This window comes from Trematomus bernacchii, unplaced genomic scaffold (assembly GCF_902827165.1).
Source record: "Trematomus bernacchii unplaced genomic scaffold, fTreBer1.1, whole genome shotgun sequence".
Classification (NCBI taxonomy): Eukaryota; Metazoa; Chordata; class Actinopteri; order Perciformes; family Nototheniidae; genus Trematomus; species Trematomus bernacchii.
The window spans coordinates 8,260,047-8,284,491 of NW_022987513.1; the positions used below are offsets into that span (position 1 = coordinate 8,260,047).

Sequence of the window (24,445 nt, forward strand, 5' to 3'; positions counted from 1 at the left end):
CAGCCTGAGTGTGTTTGATGGAGTCACAAAGAGAAAAAGAGGCACGAGAGAGCGACGGCGGCGATAAGAGTGTGTACGTTCCCGTGTTACGTGCACGTGAGCAGGCGTGTGTAGTAGTGTGTAAATAGTCAATAATAGCCGACACTTGTCAGCCCTCTGCTCTGTACACACAAAGCCCGTGGTTGAGCCATTGTTGAACTCCGCCTCTCCACGCCGGCCACCCCCACCCCCCCCCCAAACTGGGACCTCTCAAGCAGAGATAATTATGCCTATTGTGCCCCTTGAACACACACACATAGACACACACACACTTGTTTGTGCTAATTCACACACCCACCCACGTGCCTACTCAACCAACTGAGTAAAAGATGGCTGCCAGCATCCCATCTGTTCCTGTCCGGCTCTCAGTCGCTGTCAGCACACTGGGGCAGGGGCAAAAATATTCAGAGAAAGTAAAAAAAAAAAGAGTGGACTGAGGTGAAGAAACTGCAGAACAAGTGACTTCTCTAGTCCCATTGGAAACTGGATTAAAAAATGAATACATTTCCATGTTGTTTTTTCATTAAGATTTTACAAGGAGCTGCTCATTGTTAGGTTGTGGTGTTACCGCCAAATGTTTGCATGTGTTTGCACGTAATAGCGGCACCGTCATCTGCGTGATTCAGTCTTTAATGTCCCCCACTCACCCCCATGGCCATGCTGTGTGCCATGTGGGACAGAGGCAGCAGCAGAGGGGAGGGGGAGAGGTGAGGGAGGGATTGTGTGAGACTGGAGGGTGGGGGTGACAGAGGGCAGCAGTCGATGGGGTTGTGTTCAATGAGCCCCGGGGACGCCACGTGCTCGCTGTCCTCCGCTGTCACACCACGTCCTGCTGCACAACAACACACAGCCGTCCCACAGCAGCGCGGAGCCTTAATGTATCCCGAGTTAATGTTTAATGAGCGCTCCATATTCAGGCAGCCTCATGCAAAACCTGAAAATGGCTTTATTGTGTTACTTTTGAGGAAGATGTGTGTGTGTGCGTGTGTAAGGGGCAGGCTTGTACATTTGTACTTTGCAGGAGTAAGTGTGTGTGTCAGCCCGGTGTTTACAAGAGTCTGCTGTGTCCCAGACAAGTGTATCTATTAATGTATTCCTGCTCTGAGTGCAAAAGCACAGATTTACAAACAGAAGTCGTGTCCTTACACACCGCCGCTCTCCATGAGGTCCCTCCGCCTTTGTCACCTCTCTCCTCACTGCACCTGGCTGGAGCCTTATGATGGCAGCAACTTTTTAATCACAGAGGAAAAGCTGCTGTATAAGTGCTTGTGGGAACGGGTTATATCTACAATAGTGTCAGAATCGTCAAATACACATTGGAGTGTCTAAGTAAATAATATATAAGTATATAAACATTCAGAATTATAGATTTGTTTACCATTTATCAAGGTGAACTTGTATGTAAACATAAAATATATTTTATATTTATACCTTTATATATTGTATAATTAAAAAGGCCCAATCAGCAACCTAGTTCTTTTACCTAAAATCTAGTAGACTTGAGCTATCTTTCTATCAAACCAGTTGTATGGGGAGCACTTTATTATACACTTCATTAAGAAGAAGAACATTGCCAGTAGCTTTGAATATCTCAACATATATATTTTTTTAAATTAGGTATTTGGCCAACTATTTTCTTGATAAAAAATAAAACTAAATCGTCGTAATCGTTTGAAAATGTGCTTAAGACATGCAAATAGTCAATTCATTCATAAATACTTGACCAATTCTGTTTAACTGTTATTGCTCTTGCTGCTATGACACTTTTGCAATTTCGTTACGGGGATAACTAAAGTTTATATTCTCTAAAATCAGTCAATAGAAAATAGATTGCCAACTATTTTTGATAATCTATTACTCATATTTGGATTTTTTTTCTGGCTGGTTCCGTCTTTTGGTTTGTGATGATTTTATATTTTTCTCTGGAGTCCCTTTCGCAATCTGGTAATTTTAACAGACATTTTGCAGACATTTCTTTTAGACAATACCAAAGCAAGAAAACAATCAGCAGATGAATCGATTAAAAAAGTAGCTATAGGTGCAGCCTAGTTAATACACAGTGATGAAGTCCTTCAAACCAAAAGTGGAGGGACGGCGCACCACTCAATTCATCATGTTCAAACTCAAGTGACTGCAAACTAATCAGTTTAGTTATTGTAACTTTCATATCCTACAAAATATATAACCTCAACTCTCCAGGTGTTTCCAATTAAAGCCAATTGTGTGTATGCGTGTGTGTCTGTTGAACCGCTTGACTTCCAGCAGGGACCCCAGGGGCAGAAGATTGATCTGTAATGTAGCCTGTAAGTGACCTCACCACCCGGTGACGCCCATTAGGATCCAAGTTCACAATAAGGCCTGATAACTCAGCACTTACACACTGACAGGTTAAACGCAGGTTCACCCGGCCTTATTTTCAATACAACAGGGATTTAACTAGACTGAGTAGATCGAATACAGCTTCCCTCCCAGATTTCTGGAAATGTAGAGAGGAAGAGCATCTGTTAATGGACTATATGCATGCAAAACACTCGTGTGCATTGTGTAATTTGACAAAGGGAACAAAAAAAGATGGAGTGGCAGTATGGAGAGAAATTGAGAAGATAGGTGCATATCAATTTGATTCAGGATATTTCGGGGTTGATCATTTTTGCATCGTAATTGTCATTATCACTGAAAATGTATTTAAATAATATGGTGAGATTTTTTTTTTAAACTATCTGTACAAAACCTGGAAATATGTTTTGTTAAGGCGATCTATAGGCTGGTATATCTCCTCAGCTCCACAATAATATTATATCTTAACACATGGTTTCCTTTTAACAAATAGTTTGCTTCCTGCAGTTTGAATATTGCACTAGCCAATATTGACATTTTGATATAATGTTCATTTATTGTGCAGTCTATCTATAAACTGCTATTGTTTCCTTCTATTACTCCTTTTCATCTCTGGGTTTTATGGGCATGTCTATTAAATGACTGTGCAAACACATGCACAAGGCCAAACTGTGTGGCAGGTGGATGAGATGGAGCATGGTTGGGCATCTTCTATGGACCACCATGTGGCCGCAGCCATCTGCTGGTCCAGTCTTTATTCATCGGAGCCTCTCATTAGCTTTCTGCTGGTTAGACTGACGCTTCGATCTGCAGGCTGAACCCTCCCTGTGTCCCACTGTTGTTTTTCATTCCTGTCCATAGACCCTCCATCTCTCTGTCTGCGCTCCAGCTCTCCTCCTTCAGATCACTGCTCAGACTCGCAGGCTTCCATTGTCTCATGAGGGTCACACACCCACCCACACACACACACACAAAGCTTAACTACAGAGATGGCATGGGACGGGGAAGTGAGAGGGAAATAGGTCAGTCTGCCTGCACCCCTCCCCTCCTAAAGCCTCTCACTGTCCTGGCTGGACAGGAAAGTGGGACAGGGAAGGACACACACACACACACACACACACACACACACACACACACACACACACACACACACACACACACACACACACACACACACACACACACACACACACACACACACACACACACACACACACACACACACACACACACACACACACACACACACACACACACACACACACACACACACACACACACACACACACACACACACACACACACACACACACACACACACAGCTCCAGATGGGTGACGTGTGTTTGAATAAATGGAACCTGTTGGGGTTCAGAGGGCATGGCTGCGTTATGTTATGTCATCAACTCAACCTTCAGACTGGTATGTGATCAGGCTGCTGATACACACAGCGATTCCTCCGTGCAAAGGCACAGGTAGGTGGTGAGGGTGGCGTAAAAAAAAAAGTTTTACGAGTCGGGTGTAACAATACATAGATTTGGATTGATACGTTGATTTAAAGATCAACAACCATTATCATCTGCCAAGCGAAATCCTTGATACATTTATTTTTAAACTGCAAGTCTGAGTCATCATTTACATCCAAGCACATCTTCTTACTAAATATTCAAACCGTGCCTAAACGTGAGAAAGGAATAGGTTGTCTTTCATTTAAATGTCTGGAAAAGCAGAGTAATACAAATGTTGAATCATATTTTAGTTGCAAGTTTTTCGTGTTGATTTAATTGTAATTGATTTTGTTAAATGGCCATAAGATATCCTCCGATACCAACCGGTGACCCTTGATCTAAACCAAAACAAAATCATATTGTGGCAGCTATATTTAACATTGTCAAATATTGTATCGTTGTCAAACTATTTTGTATCGTGATGACATTTGTGATTTACACCCCTAGCCCCTTTTCTGATCTTTTTCTTTTTTTAATTCTGAGGGTGAGGAATCAGTGAGGAGACACAGAGGAAGGAACTGTGATGGTTTAAATGTCCCTCTAAAAAGGTAGATGACATTAAGCCATCAATACCTCTCATAGAAGGCACCTGAAATGTAAACAAACACGTCTGTAAACAAAATCTATGTTTAGAAACTAATGAAATCTCCAGCACTAATCCTTTGTGCACACACTTGCAGCTGGAAAATAGAAACCATCCTATTTAATTCAGTGATGGTTGAGTGCTTTGACTTGCTGTTTGCAGTGGATTTCAGCAGACAATGTCCCTTTTTATCAATACAAAAACCAGGCAATATCCCAGGCAGAGTATTTGTCACCACAGAGACAGACATGCAAGTCAGTGAAGTGAATGTGATTGTCTCTCTCTCCTGGGAAAAGCCCAGGAAAAGGAACAAGCATGTACGGAAAATGATTGAATGAAAGTATTTGATTAGAAAAGACAGGTGTGCACAACCATAACATGTATGGATTTACTCACTCAAAATAAACTGCAACTCTTCAGCAAATACAAGTGACAGACACAAGCCAACACCCTCTCACTCAAAAAGATCCATTTTAATTTGTACATCTTCATTAGACCTGTCCAGACAGTCCTTTGCTGGCCAAGTAGATTGTAGAGGTAGAAAAGAGAGTTTGACGGCTGATGTTTGAGCTACTCGAAGAGAGGGTTAACTGAGAAGTTGGATATCAGCATCAATAATGTTTATATAACCAAATGTACCCACTGTATATTGATATTCACTGTATGTGTGTAGTTGCTGTGCATCCATGTGAGAGTGCACTCACATTATTCAGATTATGAACCGTTCTGCAGACGTGTTGTGTTTTAGAGGTTATGCTGCAGATAAGCGACTGCAGTGATTGGCTGAGAGGACGACGAGGTTGCTGTGTTGATTAGCGCGGAGGTCGCGGGTCAAGGTTGAACACGGCCATATCGCGAGTTGCGTTTGTGTGCGCCGCTGTCGCAGGGAAACGAAAGTTCAGTGAGCAGCTCATCATGTTCAACATCTGATCCTCACACTCACTGCTCATCAACTGACCTATATACCCCTAATTACACACAGCAGCCTCATGACAGCCCACACAGCAACACCCCATACATGAAAATACATATACACACACACAGGACTGGCACATCCAAAGCAGTGTTTATGTTGAGGAAACGTATAGGAGGGCACTGTGAACCATGACAGTGATTGCAGAGGGAATAGAGAACTGTTACTGCTGATTTTTAAAGTGAAAACAGCAGATCAAAAAATAAATAAAATATGTGTATATTTAAAAAGGCATTAGAAAACAAACACTAAAATCTATTTTAATTTTAACAAAAACTTTAAACCAAAAAAGTAGCTGGTTGGTGTCTGGGTTTTTCTAAAATAAAATTGTTGTATGTGAAAAACAGGAGAACTCAAATTGATGTTATCCATTGATCGGAAATGTAATTCATTTGATACAATGTTTTGGTGTTTTTTGTGTTGAAATGTGTTTATTGATCTGTCAGGACAACTGAAGACATCATTTGATAAAAAGTACAGTAAAACACTAATATTCTGTAAGTGAAACTGAAAGGTTTTTTTTTTAAACACAAAAATGTCTGACAATAACAAACTACTGCATCCTTGGTGCATGTGAATGTGTGACACTGGGTGTGTTTTGCATACATATAATATAAAACGCCATCTGGCAGGACCTGAGGCCGTTCTTGCCCTACTACCCTCCTTGCTTCTCCTCCTATGGTGGATGTCCTCCTCTACCTCTCATCCCTCTCTCCTATTGTTATTGCGAGCATACTTTACGCAGAAAATAAACATTTCAAACATACATTACACACAATATACACTCACATTATAAAACACTTATAATGGATTCACAAACAACTACAACAGATGAGACTGAAACACACACACACACACACACACACACACACACACACACACACACACACACACACACACACACACACACACACACACACACACACACACACACACACACACACACACACACACACACACACACACACACACACACACACAAATGAGGTTAATGAAGATGAATGTGGGGGCACAGTCCTATTGTCATCCTATGTGTCTATAATTGTGGCCCTGTTCTTCAAGGACGTGGTGTTAAGAAAAGCAGGAAGAGGACAGGAATAGATATGATGAGGAGAAACTATGGAATAGTCATGCGACTTGGAAGAGATCTAATGCAGTGTCAATCACAATTAAAGGCAGGATGTGACATTAGGGGGAGAAATGTATCTGATGAGATGTAAAGCAGTGGGAAATGTGTGGGAAAAGTAGAGGAAGACGAAGGATAGTGAGGGAGGAGGAGGAGGAGGACCAGCTCAGTGATCCAGAACAGTGAGCAGACAGAAGACACGAGTTAAGAGTTCGGTCAAACATGGAGCACAGCGGTGCATCCGCTCACACAAAAGCTCACACACACACAAACACACACAGGAGATAAAGACATACCTAAATCCTATGAAATGAATCAATCTGCCCACCCCCAGGATAATCCAGAGTCACTCATGTGATGACCTACCTGGTACGATGGAAACCGTGTCCCTTTCCCAGGACACGACGCTGACGTACTCCTGCACAGCCACGGGGATGAGGCACTTGAACACGGCTACGTTTCCCCGCATAGAGCGCTGGTCCGCCACCCGCACCGTGTAGGGCTCCCTGAAAACTACAGAAGACACACAAATCACATTCAGATATCTCAAGCTCAATATTTTAGGTGTAAATGAAGGTGTTAATTCTTACAAGCCAGGATTTATTTTAACATATTGTCACTATTTGAAGATGTCTACACAAATATTCTCCATCACCTATCCAGAAGATATATTGGCGGCGGATGAACATGACGACAATGTAAGCCTTTTTGTTTTGACAGAAATAATAATCTACTCGTGTTTACATGATCAAAAACAACACATTAACACTCCAGAGACAAAACGTCCTTTCATCAATTACCACAGTACTCCACATTTATTCATTGGAAATTACTGGCCTACTCTTCGTCGGTTGAACTCTTCAAATTTTGCCTCCGCTCTCACCATAAATGGTGCAAGCCGCCATTAAGCGGGTTAATCATGGAAATGATTTCCTAGCTGTGGCATGGCGTCATCTCAAAACACAATTTTCTTTATTTTTTCAGTTTTTTTAAACACAGAACTTCATAAGGATGCGACGGAGTGAGCTGCACATTCAAAGTCAACTAAAGGCTTTTTTGGGGCTCAGTTTATGCAGGTTCGTGCAATATTTTACACTCTGGTGAATGAGCAGGGACTCATTAGCAAAATCACATGAAAGCTAGGACGTATCCGAAGGTTGCTAAGAAACTGGTTCGGAATCCCTTCCCTGGTAACAGACACGATGGCAGCATGCATACATGCCCGCTGCGAGGGGGAAACACATGCAAGTGCACGGAAATTTACATCTTCTTTGAACAAATGAGCGGAATAATGCAGATCTGTCGGGTTCTCCTGGAATAACATGGAATGAAACAACCAATGAATGCGTTTGAAAATTGATTGTTAGCCGTGAAGGTGATTCAAATGAGACGCCTGTCAATTATTCAACACCACGACCACGGGACTGAACCCCGAGATAGAGCGGCCGCATCCTGTCTGGCCTGTAACCTGTGCACCAGCGCTGCCGCGGCCCGACAGAGGCCGCTGGCTGCAGGATGTTTGGTTCATGCTAATCCCTCGTCTCCCGAGGCCGGGCTTTTGGGTCATGTGGGAATGAAGGCAGCAACCGGCTGGCATGCAGCTCAGGGCCCTGGCTCAAATCCTATACTTGGCGCTTGTATTAGTATTAGAATGAATATGAGTATTAGTTCAGGTCGGTGTTGGGAGGCAGAATATGAAAACAGATGTTGATGGCAGGAGGGAAGGGGGGGAGGGACCGACCGGCCTGAGCGAATGATGGGATGGAGGAGGGGGCGGGACAATAGATGCAGTGTAACTAACATCCAGCTGCAGCTTTTGTTCCAGCTGCGGTTTGATGTAACTGTTTGGTGAAGTATCTGCTGCAGGAACCCAGACCCCCAGACGTACCGCTTTACTCTAGATGAGGTCTGGCTTATTAAAGCAGCCTCGCGCGGTCCAATCAACGGAAAGCGCCAATTAGGTTGGTTAATGAGAGATAATTAAAGAAGTGTGCTGTGGCTATTTTTAGTCTGGCACAAGAGGACAGTTTGAAGAACGATGGAGCAGGGAGAAGGAGGAGGACAGAAAAGAGAATATGATGGCAACAGAGGCAGCTTTTGGTCAAAAAGTCTAAAAATAGCCTACCTATTATAGCTGCTAGTGTTAATTAATTGATTCTTTATGTTCTCTAAGGACACCTTATAATAATAATTGTTTTCTCTTTTATGTCAGAAACAAATGTCTGAGATATATGTTTATGTATGGTAACAGTATATTTAAAAATTATGAGATAACAAATTGAGATTCCATTAGCTGTAAAAAGGGTCCCTCACACAAAACTTATCTCCTTATCACTAGGTGTGGAGTTACTTTTCTCACCTTTCAAAGCTTTAAAAAGCATTCCTCAAAAAAAATATCCCAGTGGCCGTCAAGTTCCTGGTTATACTTACTTGTACTGACCTTTTAAAAAGTGGAAGTGTGTTAATGAGGATGATGCGGTGATGTGATCTAACCTATTGTCACCCTTTCTCCCTCCTCATCTGATGTGGTTATATCATCTAAAATCACATCGAAGTTGCCACTTAACTCTAAGTGCTGTAGGGGTTGTGCTCTGGATTTCGTCCTAACAGATGCTGTAGATGGAGCTGAAGGGGTTATGTTGGTATAAAGTGCAGCGGTTCATCACCAGCTCAGTCAAAAAGGTGTGAGCGGAGTCGAGGCCTGGTGTAGTATCTGATGCAGATGTTTCCTCTGAAGACTTCTCCCTGGCCTTCTAGTCAGATCGGAGCATGACTCCTGACTTTTCCCTGTGTTTTTTATATATCTGTTGTAATTTATTGTCTTTTATTGTGATTGTAGTAATGTGTTTTTATTACATGTACAGCACTTTGGCTCAACCAAAAATCGCTTTTAAATGTGACCTGCTCTATCGAAATCAGTCGCATCGACCCGAAGACACATTTTGAGTTGTATACACTGTTGGAAAGAGGATATTCCTAGCTTTCTAATGATATCAGGATTGTTTTTGTACTCTAAATATTAAGCAAGATATGTCACATTATATAATGACTGTCACCGAGTCATCATTTTGAGAAAAAGGCCTTCAAAGTTTCCTCTTCTCTGGAATCCATCGATCTGATTGATCATTAGCGGAGCAAATGATCAAAATAGTCCGGGGAGGGAAAATATTTCCGTTTGGATTACTGGTCTGGGGAAGCTGGCGAGTGTGTGTGTGTACGTGTGTGTGTGTGTTTGTGTATTTTTGCGTTTGTGTATATTGTGTTTGTTTCCCGGGGAAAACACTCACGAGAAACACCGGCTGTTGTTATGCCTGCTGTGACGTTAAGTTACTCCGTTCTCCGCTTGTAATTATGCCGTTACAAGCTTCATAGTTGTATTTATCATCTAAATTTGCCGAAACAAGTTTAATATTCTGAAAGCCAAGACTTTGTTTATTTGAAATCAGATGAAAACAAACTGTAACGGACCCTGCCGTGTTATCTATGATTACTATATGCCTTACATTCATAATTTCAGCCGGAGGGAGGGGGGGCGGCGCTGCGGAAGAGCAGATTGCGAGTGAGAGGTGCCTGTCATCTTCCCTTTACAAGCTTCACAAATGTATTTATCGTGTGATTTTGGAAATAAAAGTTTCATATTCTGAAAGCCAAGACTTTGTTTATTTAAAATCAAACAAAACACCCGAACCCCGAAAAAATTGTTTTTTACGCAAATCCACGTTTATTTTGAAATGAGCCGTTGCGACTTCCGACTGATTTCGATAGAGCGGGTCACAAATGTGCTTTATAAATAAAACTTGATTTGATTTGATTTGATTTGGGTCAATCTGTGTCCAGGTGGAGACGCACTATTTTAGGCCAGGTGACTCCGTGTGGGCGGGGCTTTCTTTTGAAGCTGCCAATCACATCTGCTCGACTTTATGCTTTGACAACTATGTTGTTTTTCTCACTTCTTCATCATGTTGTGTCTCAATTTGGCCTTGTGATCTTCAACATCACTTTTTCATCTTAATAACAGGTCTTACTTCACACTTAGGCCTAGTCCTCAAGTACATGGGTATCTTTGTGAAGGTTTCTTTTTTAAAACGCGCAATGGTCTTTCGTCCACACCCAATCAGCATAGAAGATCCCTAAAAAGGAATCTTTTGGAAAACTCAAGCCATGGTGGACATCCCAGAGTCCCCACATGTCAGAATTGATGCATAAATGGTTTTAGCTTGAAACATCTGGGTGTGCACCCGTATCTCTTTTGTAAGGCAACACAAACGAGGCAACATTTGTTGACGGCAAATATACATCCATTGTTGTTATATATTATAGTACAATGTCCATTTTTGTATTTTATTACAAAATTGAGCATCTATTCCAACATCTAATTTCCACTCGGGGGATGAATAAAGTATTCTGATGGACTTTTTATATGTTTACACACAACTGTACCATTGCTTTTAATTGGCCTATATATGAGAAGCAGAGTGGTCAGACTTCCACTGGTGTGTGTGGGGACATCCTAACCATTTGTGTTTTCATCTGGACAGAGACTTTTCTTTTTAAAACAGTGCTTGTGTGAATGGGATTACTTTGACAACAAAGGTGGGAAAACCCATGCTCATTCCGCTTCCCGACCACAGATCCAACTCACCAGCTTTGATGCGGATGTTGGGGCTGCGGATCTTGCCGGCTTGGTTCTCAGCCGTGCAGAAGTAGTCGTTGTCGTGGATGTAGCTGTTGTAGGCGGAGGGCGAGAAGGGGTACAGCTGCAGGGTTCCATTGGCGTGCACGTGTCGGATGTGGGGCACGTCGTAGATGTCGTCGCCGGTGGCCAGGTACCAGCGCAGTATGGCACTGGGGGTGCCGCCTGCTGGACAGGGCAGGGACACCCCCACCGAGCTGGAGTAGGTAACCCTCTGCAGGGAGGCATTCACAAAGTACAGCCTGGTGGAGCCCACATCCTCACTGTGTACTGTGGGGGCAAACAGACAGCAGAACACAACTCAATAACAGGCCAAGGTGAAGGTGAGAGGCATGTGCTGTACACACACATATATATAAACCAACAAACAGGATTCCACAATTGAAGCGATCGGCATCACATTAATGGACAATAAAATGGACAGAGTGGGATGTCCTTCAAATGTGTTGCAAAATAATCATAACAAATATATGTCAAATGTCCAGCTGCAAACATCAGTCATGTGATCCAGAAAGCCAGGGATTTGGGCTAAAGCCTGTGATGGTTTAGATGGATCGGAGGGAGGAGGAGCCTGTTACCTCCGTACAGTGTGTAAGCACACAAACAAAGACACAGAGAGGCAACTCCATGATAGGTTATGTGATTGGAATTTCTATGCCAGACGCAGAGATTTAAGTCTATTTAATCTCCTTACATATTTAACACACACACACAAACACACACATGCACAAACACACTCACATGCAGGAATGTTCTTCATTGGCACTCAGATTAAACACATACAGCTCCAGTAGAGAAGGAGAGTGAGAAGAGGGAAGGAGGAGGGGAGACACTCTCAAATTTGGGGTCATATTAGAAAAGATTAGAAGAGAAAGAAGAGTGGGGGGGACACTGCTGATGGACAGATGTGGACGTTAACCACCACTGATTCTAAATTATATCTAATACAACACCACTGCAACACATGGTCACACTGTTAATGTTCAGTTCAGCCCAGAGAGTCAGACACATCAGGGAGGATACACACAGATACTGAAGGAGCCATGGTGTGGATCCAAATTGGATGAAATTAGCCTTTAGTTTACTGTGGTTCAATCATGACTGAGTGTGTTTATTTCTTCTTTTTGTAAAGAAGGATCAAATATATTTGTATTGTCTATTAAATAATGTTTGTTAAAAGAGCTGAATTGTTTTTAAAGTCAATATTTATATATAGATTTATATAGATGAAAAATGTCAGTAGAATCTACAAGTTTGGATATTTTGCTATTATATATTTAACTGATTGAGTTTAATTAAATGTAATGATTTGATTGTTTTCATTGACATGGTGCAAAAACATACTTTAGACCAAACTTCAGTGGTGGTGACATCAGGTTTTTTAAAGTGGTCTTTTGGCTTTTTATATTTAATGCTTACTCTGTATCTTTTTGAAAATAGTTTATTGCGGTTTCAAAACAGTTCTAATCATTTATTCTATCCTGGAAACATTTTGTAAATATAATACGTCCGACATGTCACAGTTCAGCACAGAATGTCACTAAAATCTCATGAAATATTTACCTAGAAATATGACTGCAAAACATTGAATAACTTAATACTAAATGTATTATTTATACAAAAATACATTGTTGCATCATATGATTATTTGTTTACATTTTCATAAATCCATTAATCATTTTGGTCTATGAGATGAAAAAAGGGAGAGACCATCAAATCATTGTTTTTGTTCGACCAACACTCAATGAAATTAAGAGGCTAGAACAACAATTTTCCTTGAAAATGATGAATTGATCATCAAAGTGGTGGTAGTTTTACTTTTGTCAATTGAGTAATTGAAAATGGACTAATTGTTTTTCTCACACCAAGGTTTTCACCCCCCATGGTCCAGATTATCTGTTTTCCGACTTCACCAAAGCAGTATCACCAATCACAGTTGTTTGCTCGGTAAATAGAAACATTATAACCTTCTGTTACTCAGAGGTAAGGAGTCAGTCAGACATCTTAAAGGTCTGCAGGTAGAGGTGTACATACTCAGATGGATTAACAGAATATGTGTCATTATCAGCATCCTCTTTATGATGGTACTTGTGCTTTACCAGCCAACTGTTGGTCTTGTTTACATCATTTAGAAAGTATCAAATATCCCTGTTTTCACAAAGTTATGAGAATATCACAAGATCACAAAGCAGAATATCCGAAGGAGTTCAAATCGAGTGAGAGCAGCGATTCTGCATCAATATTCCAAACTTAACAAAGTCCAGCAGATGTGACCTTCTGGAGCACTAACACCAAACACAAGTAATCAGGAGTGAGAGCAAATATTGTGTCACCAAACATATAATCTTTGTTTAGGACATGTTATTAATGAAGTGTGGCTTATAGCATTGGGGGACAAATGCATAAATCGCAACAGAATCAATGACCACCATCAACAGTGTCCCAGAGCAGCAGGTCACAGCAGACCCAGTGACCTCTGCCATCCAGGAGGGTTTGGTGATCATTCCAGCCTCCTTTCAAAGAAGTGCTACTTTCCCTTGTTGACTAGAGATTGATAAAGCTGTGCAGAATGTTACAGATGGTATATGAAAATGTGTCTGGCAGTCCAGTGGTGGGCTGCAAAAACCAGGTCAGACTCCCTCCCCTCTGCAGATTACTGATAATGGCCCCTGAGCATAAAGCCCATATTAAAGATTGCAATATCTATAATCTCCCAATGGGGGGACAGGACTAAAGTGGAGGAGTGAGGGGGTCACCCTGAGCGCCCAGGGGGGCTGGGCAGCAGGAGAACCTCTCATACAGTAGATTATATGGCCTGGGGGCCCGGGCACTGGGGGGCTGGGGAGCACTGGGACTGATGGAGCGGGAAGTAGAATAGAAAAGGGATCAGAGCAAACCACTACTGTCCAAACCAGGTGAAACTCACCCCGCGCACACACACGCATACAGACACACATAAACACATACACACTCCAAAAGCACTCACACTGGGAGGAGACAAAGCGGGTTGCCATGGTGGCGCTGGCACTTGAAAGCTGTCAATGGATATAGAACAATGCAACAATTTAACCCAACAACACTGACCCACTGAACATTCTAAATTTAGACATTTCAAGTCACCAAATGTTGTCAGTGGCTCAAATATTTTGTGTTGCGATTAAAGTGAGCAGGTATGTTTTAAATGGCATAAAGTTGGATGAGCTTATGAAAAAAGTGTTTATTTTAGAGTAAATACCAATAGATTGCTTAAAGTCAGCGATGGAATCTGGATACTTTGATAATTATAACACAAACATTGCATTTTTTTATGTTCTAAAATGGGCCGTTTCGTAAAATGAGTACTTTTACTTTTGGCCTTTTCGGTATCTATTTGTGCCAATATTCTTAATTTAGCAGGATTTTGAATACAAGACTTTTTGTACTTGAGTGTTTTAATGGTTGTGTTGCTACTTTTATTGAAGAAAAGTAAAATATGTCACATATGTCAGTACTTCGTCCACCACTGGTAGTGGCTGTGGCTCAGTGGATAGAGTGCTGAACTTCGAATCAGGGGATACCAAGTTCGAGTCCCACTGCAGTCAGCATGTCTTTGTGCCTGGGCAAGACACTTCACCCCAAATGGCTCCTGTGGGGATTGTCCACAGTACTGAATGTATGTAAGTTGCTTTGGATAAAAGCGTCTAACAAATGACATGTAATATAGTGTGTAAATGCCTGACATACCAAAGACAGTCAGCAAGAGGATTACAAACTGATGTTTAGGTTAGGTGTGGTCAGTCGCGTCACAATGGGCACGCTCCAAAACTCAACTGGCAATGTCCTGGTTTGTGCCAGACTTGCAGACTTTCCACTCCATTTAAAACCAACGGTCGAAACATTACATGCCGCCTGTGCCAACCTGCACAGACGGATTTTGTGGCAAGACATGAAAAGGCCACATGCACAAACAGTGAGATAAACGACCGAGACTGCATGGTAAACACATCTTTGTCATGGCTGAATCCAAACGCTAAAAATGGATTTCAAGTTGGGCCAGTTGCATCACACTAATGCACAGCTTTTCAACATTTCCATTAGGTTGAAACTATCTGATATGTTACCTTAAACACATCACCATGATCAAATGTTGCCATTATGACCTCAAGTGCATCAGAACAGGGAAGTACTCCCCAGCTTAGGTAAGGTTTAACCAATCGACAAATCAACTATATGTCAAGTTAATACAGTTTAGTTTTGCAATTTACCAACAGATCCATTTAAACACAAATATATCAACATATTACAGACACTGCTTGACAGTTATACAGTGAGTGCTTTCTCACTCTTGAATGGTCCCTTCCTTATTATCCACGACTTCAAGTTCCATCAATTTCCTTTCAATTCACAAAATGGCAAAGCTAAAGGAAAATTCCCAGACTCTAAATCTTCACGTCTTGTTTGGTCAAATAAACAGAACAAAACACAAAGATATTCTGTTTAAAATTATTCAAAAGCTAAGAAAAGTGTCAAATCCTCTCAAGAGGGGAATCTAGAAACTGAGACTGAGGATTAAAAACAATTAAACAATCGTTAAATCGGCAGTTATTAATAGGCGATGAATAATTAACAGATCGTTCCAGGTCCACTCTGATCTCAGCTGATTGACTTATTTACAACACAATATGCAAGTAGGCTTAAACAATTTCAGCAACAACATCCCAAACCCATGGTGTCACCTTTCTCATATTCATAAAGATCGAACACCAGCAGTGGTTGGACGGTCGGGGCCCTGATGGCAGTATTGACCAAAGTCATGAGGGCCCCTGCGTTGATATTGCTGATGCAGCAGATCACCTGCACCCAGTGGGCTTCACAAAGCTCTTTCAGACACAGCCCCGGAGAGAAAAGGGTGTTGGAGCCCTGACGGCGCTGCTTAGGCTGTCAGATTCGCAGCCACTATTTTATACATCCTGCCAGAGAGCCGCGCATGAATATGTATGTCGGCGATGCAGAAGTCATAACCTATGCAAGGTTTCATCATGCATAATGCAGCTGATCTACGCCTCTCCAGGATGTGAGTGCGCACAGGAGTGCACACACACACACACACAAACCCTTGACGCTCACAACTGTATTGTGATGAGGAGGTAAACAAACACCATAAGCCCCTCACTGTTTCACATACACACATTCTCCCACCCAGAGCCCGGCCAGAGGCATAATACCTCCACATGTTCCTGCTCTTCTTCTCTCACCTCTCTCAGTCCATCTAATTCTTCACCACGGTAAAATAAAACCTTAACAGCATTTCATCTGTATTGGATTCAGTGCAGTAAGTGTGGTAAAGGTCAAAAGTGGGATTCAACTTCTGGCCATAAGCACATGAGAATAGTCTCTGCCTTCTCTCCTCGAGCCGTTGCTATTCAGTTCCACCAAGTCTGTAACTCCTGTTCACTCTTCAGGTGTTTCTGGGACAGAAAGTTGCGTTTCTGATAAGATGATTGTGGAAACGTACAGCAGCAGAGGAGGAGGAAGTGGGAGGAGACGCGCCACACGAAGGGGTGTAAATTGAATATTGGTTGGATGCAAGGGGCTGAAGATAGGTGTAAGTTTATGGATAATCCTCAGGGGCCTGGCATAAGTAGGTGGTGAGTAGGGGGGAAGGTTGTCAGGGTTACATCTAATCAACGAAGGGGTATCGCCGCTCCCCACCTACTGTCTTTCTGTACACCCTGTCCCCAACAATCTGCTCCCCACCCCACCCACCACCACCAACACCCCCCCCCCCCCCCCCCACCCCCCCCCCCCGGCCTGTGCTGTGTCAGTAAAAAAAAAAAAAGTGTGCTACTTCAGCAATCCCCTGGGACCTGCTCCCCCTCACATCAAAGCAGCCAGTTTCTCTCTTAATGTGAATATCAAATCTGTGGATCACAAGTCCCAGCACAGTCTGCATAAACTGCCCCTCCCCCAGCCTTTAATTCTGCCTAGTGATGAGGGAGAGAGAGGGAGGGGAGTTACTGCGAGAGGAAGCGATGGAGGGAGGGAGAGATGGAGAGAGAGATGGAGATAGAGGGAGAGATATCCAACAAAAACAACTACTTGCTTCAGAGATTTGACATTTGCTGAACGCGCCCTCCTTCTGAAAATGTGCAGTCCCAGCATCCAATACAATTTGGAGGGGGTTTGGTTCAATTTAGCAGTTCTGGCTGGGAAAAACATTTTTTTTTAACCGTTGACGGTGTTCATTTGCGTCTTTTTGTTGTCGTTGTTTTAAATGATTAGTTCTTATTCATAATCTCGTTGGGATTTATGATAGACTTGAGGACGAATGGGAGAGCAGGGATGTCAGTGACAGAGCTGTGGCATCCTATTGGAGAGCTGGGAAGTGCAATGAGCTCCGTTCCTCTGCTGATGGTCTTAGCACACTTTGCCCACCGTTAGGCAACAACATTGATGGAGATGTGTGTGCGGATATTTTATCCGTGTTAATTTGAGAACAATAACTTACATTTTCTTTCAATTTAATTGCTGGTTTTTCGGGTGAAAGTATAAAAGCTGAAAGGCAAGTTGTTGGAGTAATCATTCAACTAGATTTTTATAAATGATTTTCTTTAAAAGGAAATAGCCAAAAAAAGCCTCTTTATAGGCGGCAGTGTTGAGTGGGTTTGGGTGTTGTACAGTAGTCGTGTGTATATTTGTTGGAGCACAGTTCACTCATTTTAAAATAAATCAGAGTTGTGTATGACCCCTGAAAGAAGCAAATTACAACAAAAATCACACAGAGAACTCACTATTACTCCTTTAACCCTCTTTAAGATGGGTGTTTTTGAAAAATTAAATAATGCCATGTTTCAGCTGGTAAAAAATGTAGGCCTGTGCCCTGCCTGAGTAATGATTGGCACCCCTGTGTCGACCACACAGCTTTGTCATTGAGTGCTGCCTATAGCTCAGATTGCAGCTTTAATTGTGCAGCCTTGCAAAGGAAGCACAGGGAATTGGACTGGGTAGGGGGGGGGGGGGGGGGGGAAGGGGTTTGCATATTTCTATTTGTAGCGGGTGAGCAGTGGAGAGGACGAAGTGTGCCAGGGTGAGGGATCACCTTATTGCTTGACACATCTCAAATTAAGTTTAAATGTCACACAAATCCTTTATTATTTTGTTTAATAAATTGGATTTTGAATTCAAGTTTCAGAATAGGCCTTCAGTAGGCCTGTATGTTTAAGAATATGTTAAGGTGGATTATATTCACTGCTAATTAATTTACAATTACAGTAAATTCAGTCTTTGAATTTCATTTTAACTGATTGTTTAAAGAACAAATACAATCACTTTAATTAGGTATGATATTTAAAATCACTGAAGAAAAATTATAGGCATTGTGCTCTAATAGGCCCTTCAAGCTCTTTTTTCAAGAATCCGTTAATTACCCTGCAACCTGATTGCCACCTTATGTCTCTGACATAATTTAGCACCATTTTGTATCAATAGCGGTGTGATTTTTTTTAAATATATTTCAAACACCTCATAAATAAATACATGAGTAAACTTCCAGTCAAGCTCAAGGCAGAGATAAAATCCAATCCAAAGTGTCCAACATTTATCAACAAAACCAAAGAGGGGTGTCCCCGTCACTTCCCCTCCTCCGCGCGCCCGCCAACACTCACACACACACACACGAACCGTGACGCACGCGCTGGCACACGCGCGAACACGTCCGCGGGGTCCAGGTGCGCTATTAGTGAGGAACATGACCGGGCAAGTCTATAATCTGCACCCACGCCCCTGGAGTTTCTCATTTGGGGAAATACATTTGCGCATATTAATATGATTCTGCAAAGCTCTGAAACCACATCTTTCAAGTTGAATAATTGCTTTAAATCAATAGTTGTTTTGAGGAAATTGTAGTGAATTTAAGCGAGTTGAGGAACACAACATGGACAACAAACATAGCACATATGTGACCAATTGCTAATTCATTAGCAGATATTTAAAAAATAAAATAAAATGGGGGAAATGCCAAGATTTAAAATGGCCCATTTTAACAGCCATATGCCTCCTTCCAGCCAATCCTCCATACCAAGACTTTATGCTAAATTATTGTACACCCTCTCAGGCCCTGTGCTAGGACGAAACAATATGTAAACATGTATCCAAACAAACAGGCTACACAAAGGCCTAAGCAAATGCTCTCATGTGGAGATGGTGTTGAATTTCTGTTATTTTCGACGCAGATTTGTACAGGATTATTATAATGCACTGTAATAGCAGAAGATCAACTTTGCAGTAGGGTCAGGGATTTACTGCATGCACCGAGCAAGAAAGAATCTGTTTAAACAAATAGCATGCCTTTTATATGCATATAGAAAATTAAACAAAAGAAACTGAGTAGTCCAAATTAATTTGATAAAGCGGACCAATCTTAATGCACCAATTATGGCCTTTATGTGGGAGAACATCTATTAAACTAATAAGGCCTTTGTGGGGGGGGGGGGGGGGGGGGGGGGAAGAGGGCCTTTTATTAGTCATCCAATTTAAAAAAGGCAATAATTTGTTATCACAGAGAAAAAATATTTAAAAGCCTAAAATAAATGTCATCCTATAAAAACAAGAGCATCTCTGTGCAATGGAGCGCTTGTGCCAAATATAGTCCACGAAAACAGCTGCAATTAGCAAAGGCTACACAATGAGAGCATCCAGATAACACAAATCTCAAGAATTCCCATCAAAACTTTACAGGACTGGCACATTTTGAGGGAATTTGTTCTAGAATTGGTAATCAATTGCTATAATTGCAGGCCGATACATGTTTTCATTTGCCTCTCACCCTCCCTCTGAATTCGCACCTCATTCTCCCTATTCAGCCATTTTACATATTCATAACTGGAGTTGGTAATGCGAAAACAATCCGTGCTATCAGCACCATCTGAGGCCGCTACGTAAAAACACCAAAACAGCCAGGTAAAACAAATAACTTCACGCATTTTACTTTCTCAAAATGTAGTTCAGCACCAACAGTTTAAACATTTGGATTTAAAGAATCATTTTAAATCAATTCCTCATGCACAAGGCTTCCGACATCAAAGCACAAGCCACACACATCATTCAACACACCGCAATTCAATTAAGCGTTCCATTCATTTTCACTTTTCATTCAACTTAAACACTCCCAACACTCCTTGTGCACACGATTTGAAATATTTCGAGCATTCCTTTTTTCCCTCTTACCTTCTTGGAGAGAGTACAGCAGGAGTAAAGTTACAAGCCACATGCCATAAATAGCAGGTATATTTTTCAGGAATATTTGGCAATCCTGGCAAGTGTGAGGCGCGGTCTTTTGGCCAGGCGGGTCTCCGTGCTGGACTGGCGACTGTGCTCCCCGGAGGTCTCTCCAGCCCTGCTGCCCCGCTAAGCATGGAGGGGAAATGAGAGGCGCCTCGGCCCCGCCCATGTCCCTCCTCTCCTCCCAACACTACTGTGCATGCAAATCCATCCTCCCTACACTAATCAAACACCGCGGAGCGAAGGGGCTCAGCAAAGCCGAGGGTTGTTGTGAGGTTTTTTTTTTGGGTCCAGTTGTGTCCAAATGTCCAGTTAGTTTGAGCTGCGCTGACAGATGTGTTGGCACCTTGGAGAGCCACCTGTGCGCCCCTGATGACCGCGGTGATTGGCGCAATATGGATCTAAAAAAGCCGCTAAGGCTGCTGCAAAGAATCTTAAAATGCGTAAACGCCTTTTTCTCTGCAGATTGGGCCTTAATCACAAGGACGTGGAGCTACACGACAGACTAATGACTGTTTTTCTTTGTCTTTCGGAGCCATGAAACGTGCGTAGACATTTGCGCACAGATATGCACTGCAGATAGAGAGGAGGGAGAGAGAGAGAGAGATAGAGATAGAGATAGAGAGAGAGAGAGAGAGAGAGAGAGAGAGAGAGAGAGAGAGAGAGAGAGAGAGAGAGAGAGAGAGAGAGAGAGAGAGAGAGAGAGAGAGAGAGAGAGAGAGAGAGAGAGAGAGAGAGAGAGAGAGAGTATATCGGGGTGTGGGGCATGACACTTCCACACACAGCAGGTGAATAACACAGCAGGTAAACAATTATCAAAGGCTTCAGCGAATCCTTAAAGCATAGCGAGCAACTTTCCACATTGCCATTTTCCCCTGCTCTCTGTTGCGCCACATGTGAACTGCATCACCATATATTAGGATGGCACAAGTTGCAGGACACTCCCAGTTCATAGAATATTTAAAGTCAATGTGAGCGCCAGTGCTGGATCTGAGAAGTGATCGTCTGCTGCAACAGACAGCATCTAGGCATGGAAAGAACAGTGAAATGTTTTTTAAAGGGAACTTAATGTTAATTCAGTGTGATTTTGGGCGGAAGCTTGTCTGATAGCTCACTTTACAGAGGATTGACTGAACATGTTGCTGCGTCTTCAATAAAAAGTATTTGGCATTATGCAGTAGGCCCTATTGACATTTTAGTGGGCCTACACAAACGCACCTAGACATTTCACTTCTCCACGCAACAGGATCTGAATCAGATGGTTTGGAGAGGGTTTAAAAGATAATAAAATATGTGTGTGATTCGAATGTTTCACTCAACTATATCACACATTAAAATATGTGAAACAATAGCCTTAATCCTCTAATGAAGATCATTTAAATAACGTTTTTGTTCACAGATCAAATATCAGACTCTTTTGCACAGATTGTGTAAATAACAACATAAGTCTGTATAGCAATCAATAACATCTACCCATGTGTATTTGACGCCTGTGTATGAGGTCTCATTGTAAACGTGGTTGTCTACAGATTTAAACAACTTCAAGAAAAGGTCAGCATCACTTTCTCTCGGCGCTGCGTTCTGATGATCTGACCTGAGATTCAAGCCTCTGGCTCCAAATGCGAGTCTCTGCTGACACCTGCTGGATACACTTGCAAGTGCATGGGCCCACAATCTGCACAATTATCTAGTTTAAAATGACCTTCAGATATGATTATGATTGAGGCACTTTCAGTAATTTGGGGAAAATGTGTACCAGAGGTGAAAGCAGTACTTAGGTAAAAGTAGAAGTAGGCTACCAGAGTGTAGGAAAGCTATGACAAGAAGTTTTAAGTAAAAAAAAATACAAGCATCAACATATACTTAAAGTAGGCAAAAGTCAAGTTACTCGTAATGCTGATATGCCCATTTTAGAAAGATATATTATGTTTTGATTATAATTATTGATGCATTCATGTGTTTATCACAGAACGGTAAAGGTGGAGCTAATTGTAATTCCTTTGTATACTGCAGGGTAGCTTGTGAATTTACTCCAGGTGTAACTAAAGTCTTATTAGCCTAAGTGTTCTGCAAAGTAGGCCTAACTAGTCACAAAATAAAGTAGTCGAGTTAAAGTACAAAGTAGCAGAACATTGAAATACTCAAGTAAAGTACAAGTAGGCCAACCTTAAAAGTGTACTTTTAGTAAATGTACGGTCCTTGAGTAAATGTAGGCCTACTTAGTTATTTTACACCACTGACTTTAACCTGCAGGTTAACAACCAAAGCACAAATATCTTTACCTTCTTTATCATTTATCCAGGGCTGTTTCCAGTAGCTCTGCTTGCGGTCTCTCCATGGTTTGTAGCTGAGTTTAAGACTCTTGATCTCTGCCGCGTACAACTCGACCGCTTGCTTTGCTAGCTAACATGCTGCTGACACATTTATTTAGCTTTGTTATTGCGTCTAAAATGGCAATAATTCCTTCGTTAATTTCTGTTTACTTTTTGTAGTGGCTTGTTGGTTCTTAGTCGGTGAGAAAGGAGGTTGTGTTGTTTTGGAAAAACGCTGCGCTATAGTTCCACTTTTTCTATTTTAGCCTTAACTATGGCAGATGGTTGTCTTGTTGCGTGGCCTAGGACAGGGATCTTTTTGTCGCCATGGCTCAGATCTTTAGAAAATAAATTATGGGGGAAAATACAAAGAGTTATAAAGCACCAAATAATAGACGTTGTAGGCTACAGTAAGTCAAAGGTGGGGTATGTAATTTATTTCAGAAACACTTTTTGTTATATTCCATGGAATGCTCTTAACATCCCGATAGCAATGAATATATTAAATGCTTTGACAATAAATACATAACACATTTTAATCTGTGGAAGCCGTAGTACTGTAAAAAGCACGACCAATCATTTTAGCCGGCCCGGCTAAAATAACTGGATGGCCTACCTGCCTGTCAGCCTTCCATCTCGTGCACAAACTTATCTCGTGCCCTCATTGGTCATGTGCGCGTTCGTGTGTGTTGGAGGAGGGGCTCTGTAAGGAAGTCTGAAGAAAGAGGCAGATTTGTTTCGGTTGTGTACTTTCAAATTCTAGCGCACTCGAGCTGGTTTCTCCAAAATGAAATACCCCACCTTTAAGGCCCCGGCTCCACGAGGACGAAAACGGGTTGAATCCGCATATTTCTCATGCGTATAGCCCTCTAAGCTCGACGACGCCGTAAGGGAAACGTAGAAACAGACCCCGCAAACGACAACGGGTCCAAAGGTGGATAGATCTGGGAACGGAGCGCTCTGGGGGGTCCAACGGGGCCGTGGAGTCGCCTATACGGTCATTCGTTTTCATAGCCCCGCCTCTCCCCCGCAGGGTTGCTATCGTGCTCCAGTCGCTACTGACCATGCTACAGTTCTTTGTGCAACATCTACAGGAGCTCCTCCTTGAATTCAGATTATTTATCTTTATCTCGATATGGACATAAACGCGATTGAAGTCTAATCTGACAGGACGGAGACACGCAGCTCCTGCCGCTGTGATGCAGCGGGAGCAAAACACACACTTCAAGTCAGATCATCACCCTTAGCTATTTTAATTACCTCTCAAACTACCTAAACTAGTTATAAATATGTTCATTTTTACTGTCGGGTCACTCATTACAGGATCAGCTGCTGCATGAGACAGACACTGACGCTGTCAGAAGAGAGGAAAAAGAGACAGGCTCAGTGTATTTGATGATTATATATCATTATATCGTCGTTATTCATTTGTTTTAAAGCTCAATAAATAACAATGAAGACCTTTGACCGGCACTTTTATAATTTTGTCCGGAAGATTTAAACTTTAACACACGCTGACCGGCGAAAAACTCTGCCCGGTTCTGTCGGCCCCCACCGCGGAGAATACACAGAAGTGCAACCATGACAACCATTCTTCTTCGCTGCTTTTGTGGAGGAA

The 24,445-nt window shown here is 42.1% G+C and overlaps 1 protein-coding gene across 2 annotated transcripts in view; it reads right to left on the minus strand.

Annotated features, from left to right (window-relative positions):
- Positions 1-20,684, minus strand: part of LOC117468880 (Down syndrome cell adhesion molecule-like protein 1 homolog) — a 56,964-nt gene extending 36,280 nt beyond the window's left edge. Inside the window, exons 1-3 of one of the 2 annotated variants that reach the window (XM_034113247.1) lie at positions 20,462-20,684; positions 11,207-11,527; positions 6,931-7,077 (exon numbers count right to left, since the gene is read on the minus strand). In XM_034113247.1, coding sequence (XP_033969138.1) covers positions 6,931-7,077; positions 11,207-11,527; positions 20,462-20,684 — 691 coding nt within the window. The remainder of the gene's footprint in view (positions 1-6,930; positions 7,078-11,206; positions 11,528-20,461) is intronic. The other variant, XM_034113255.1, reaches the window with a different exon arrangement.
- Between the last annotated feature and the right edge of the window lie 3,761 nt (positions 20,685-24,445).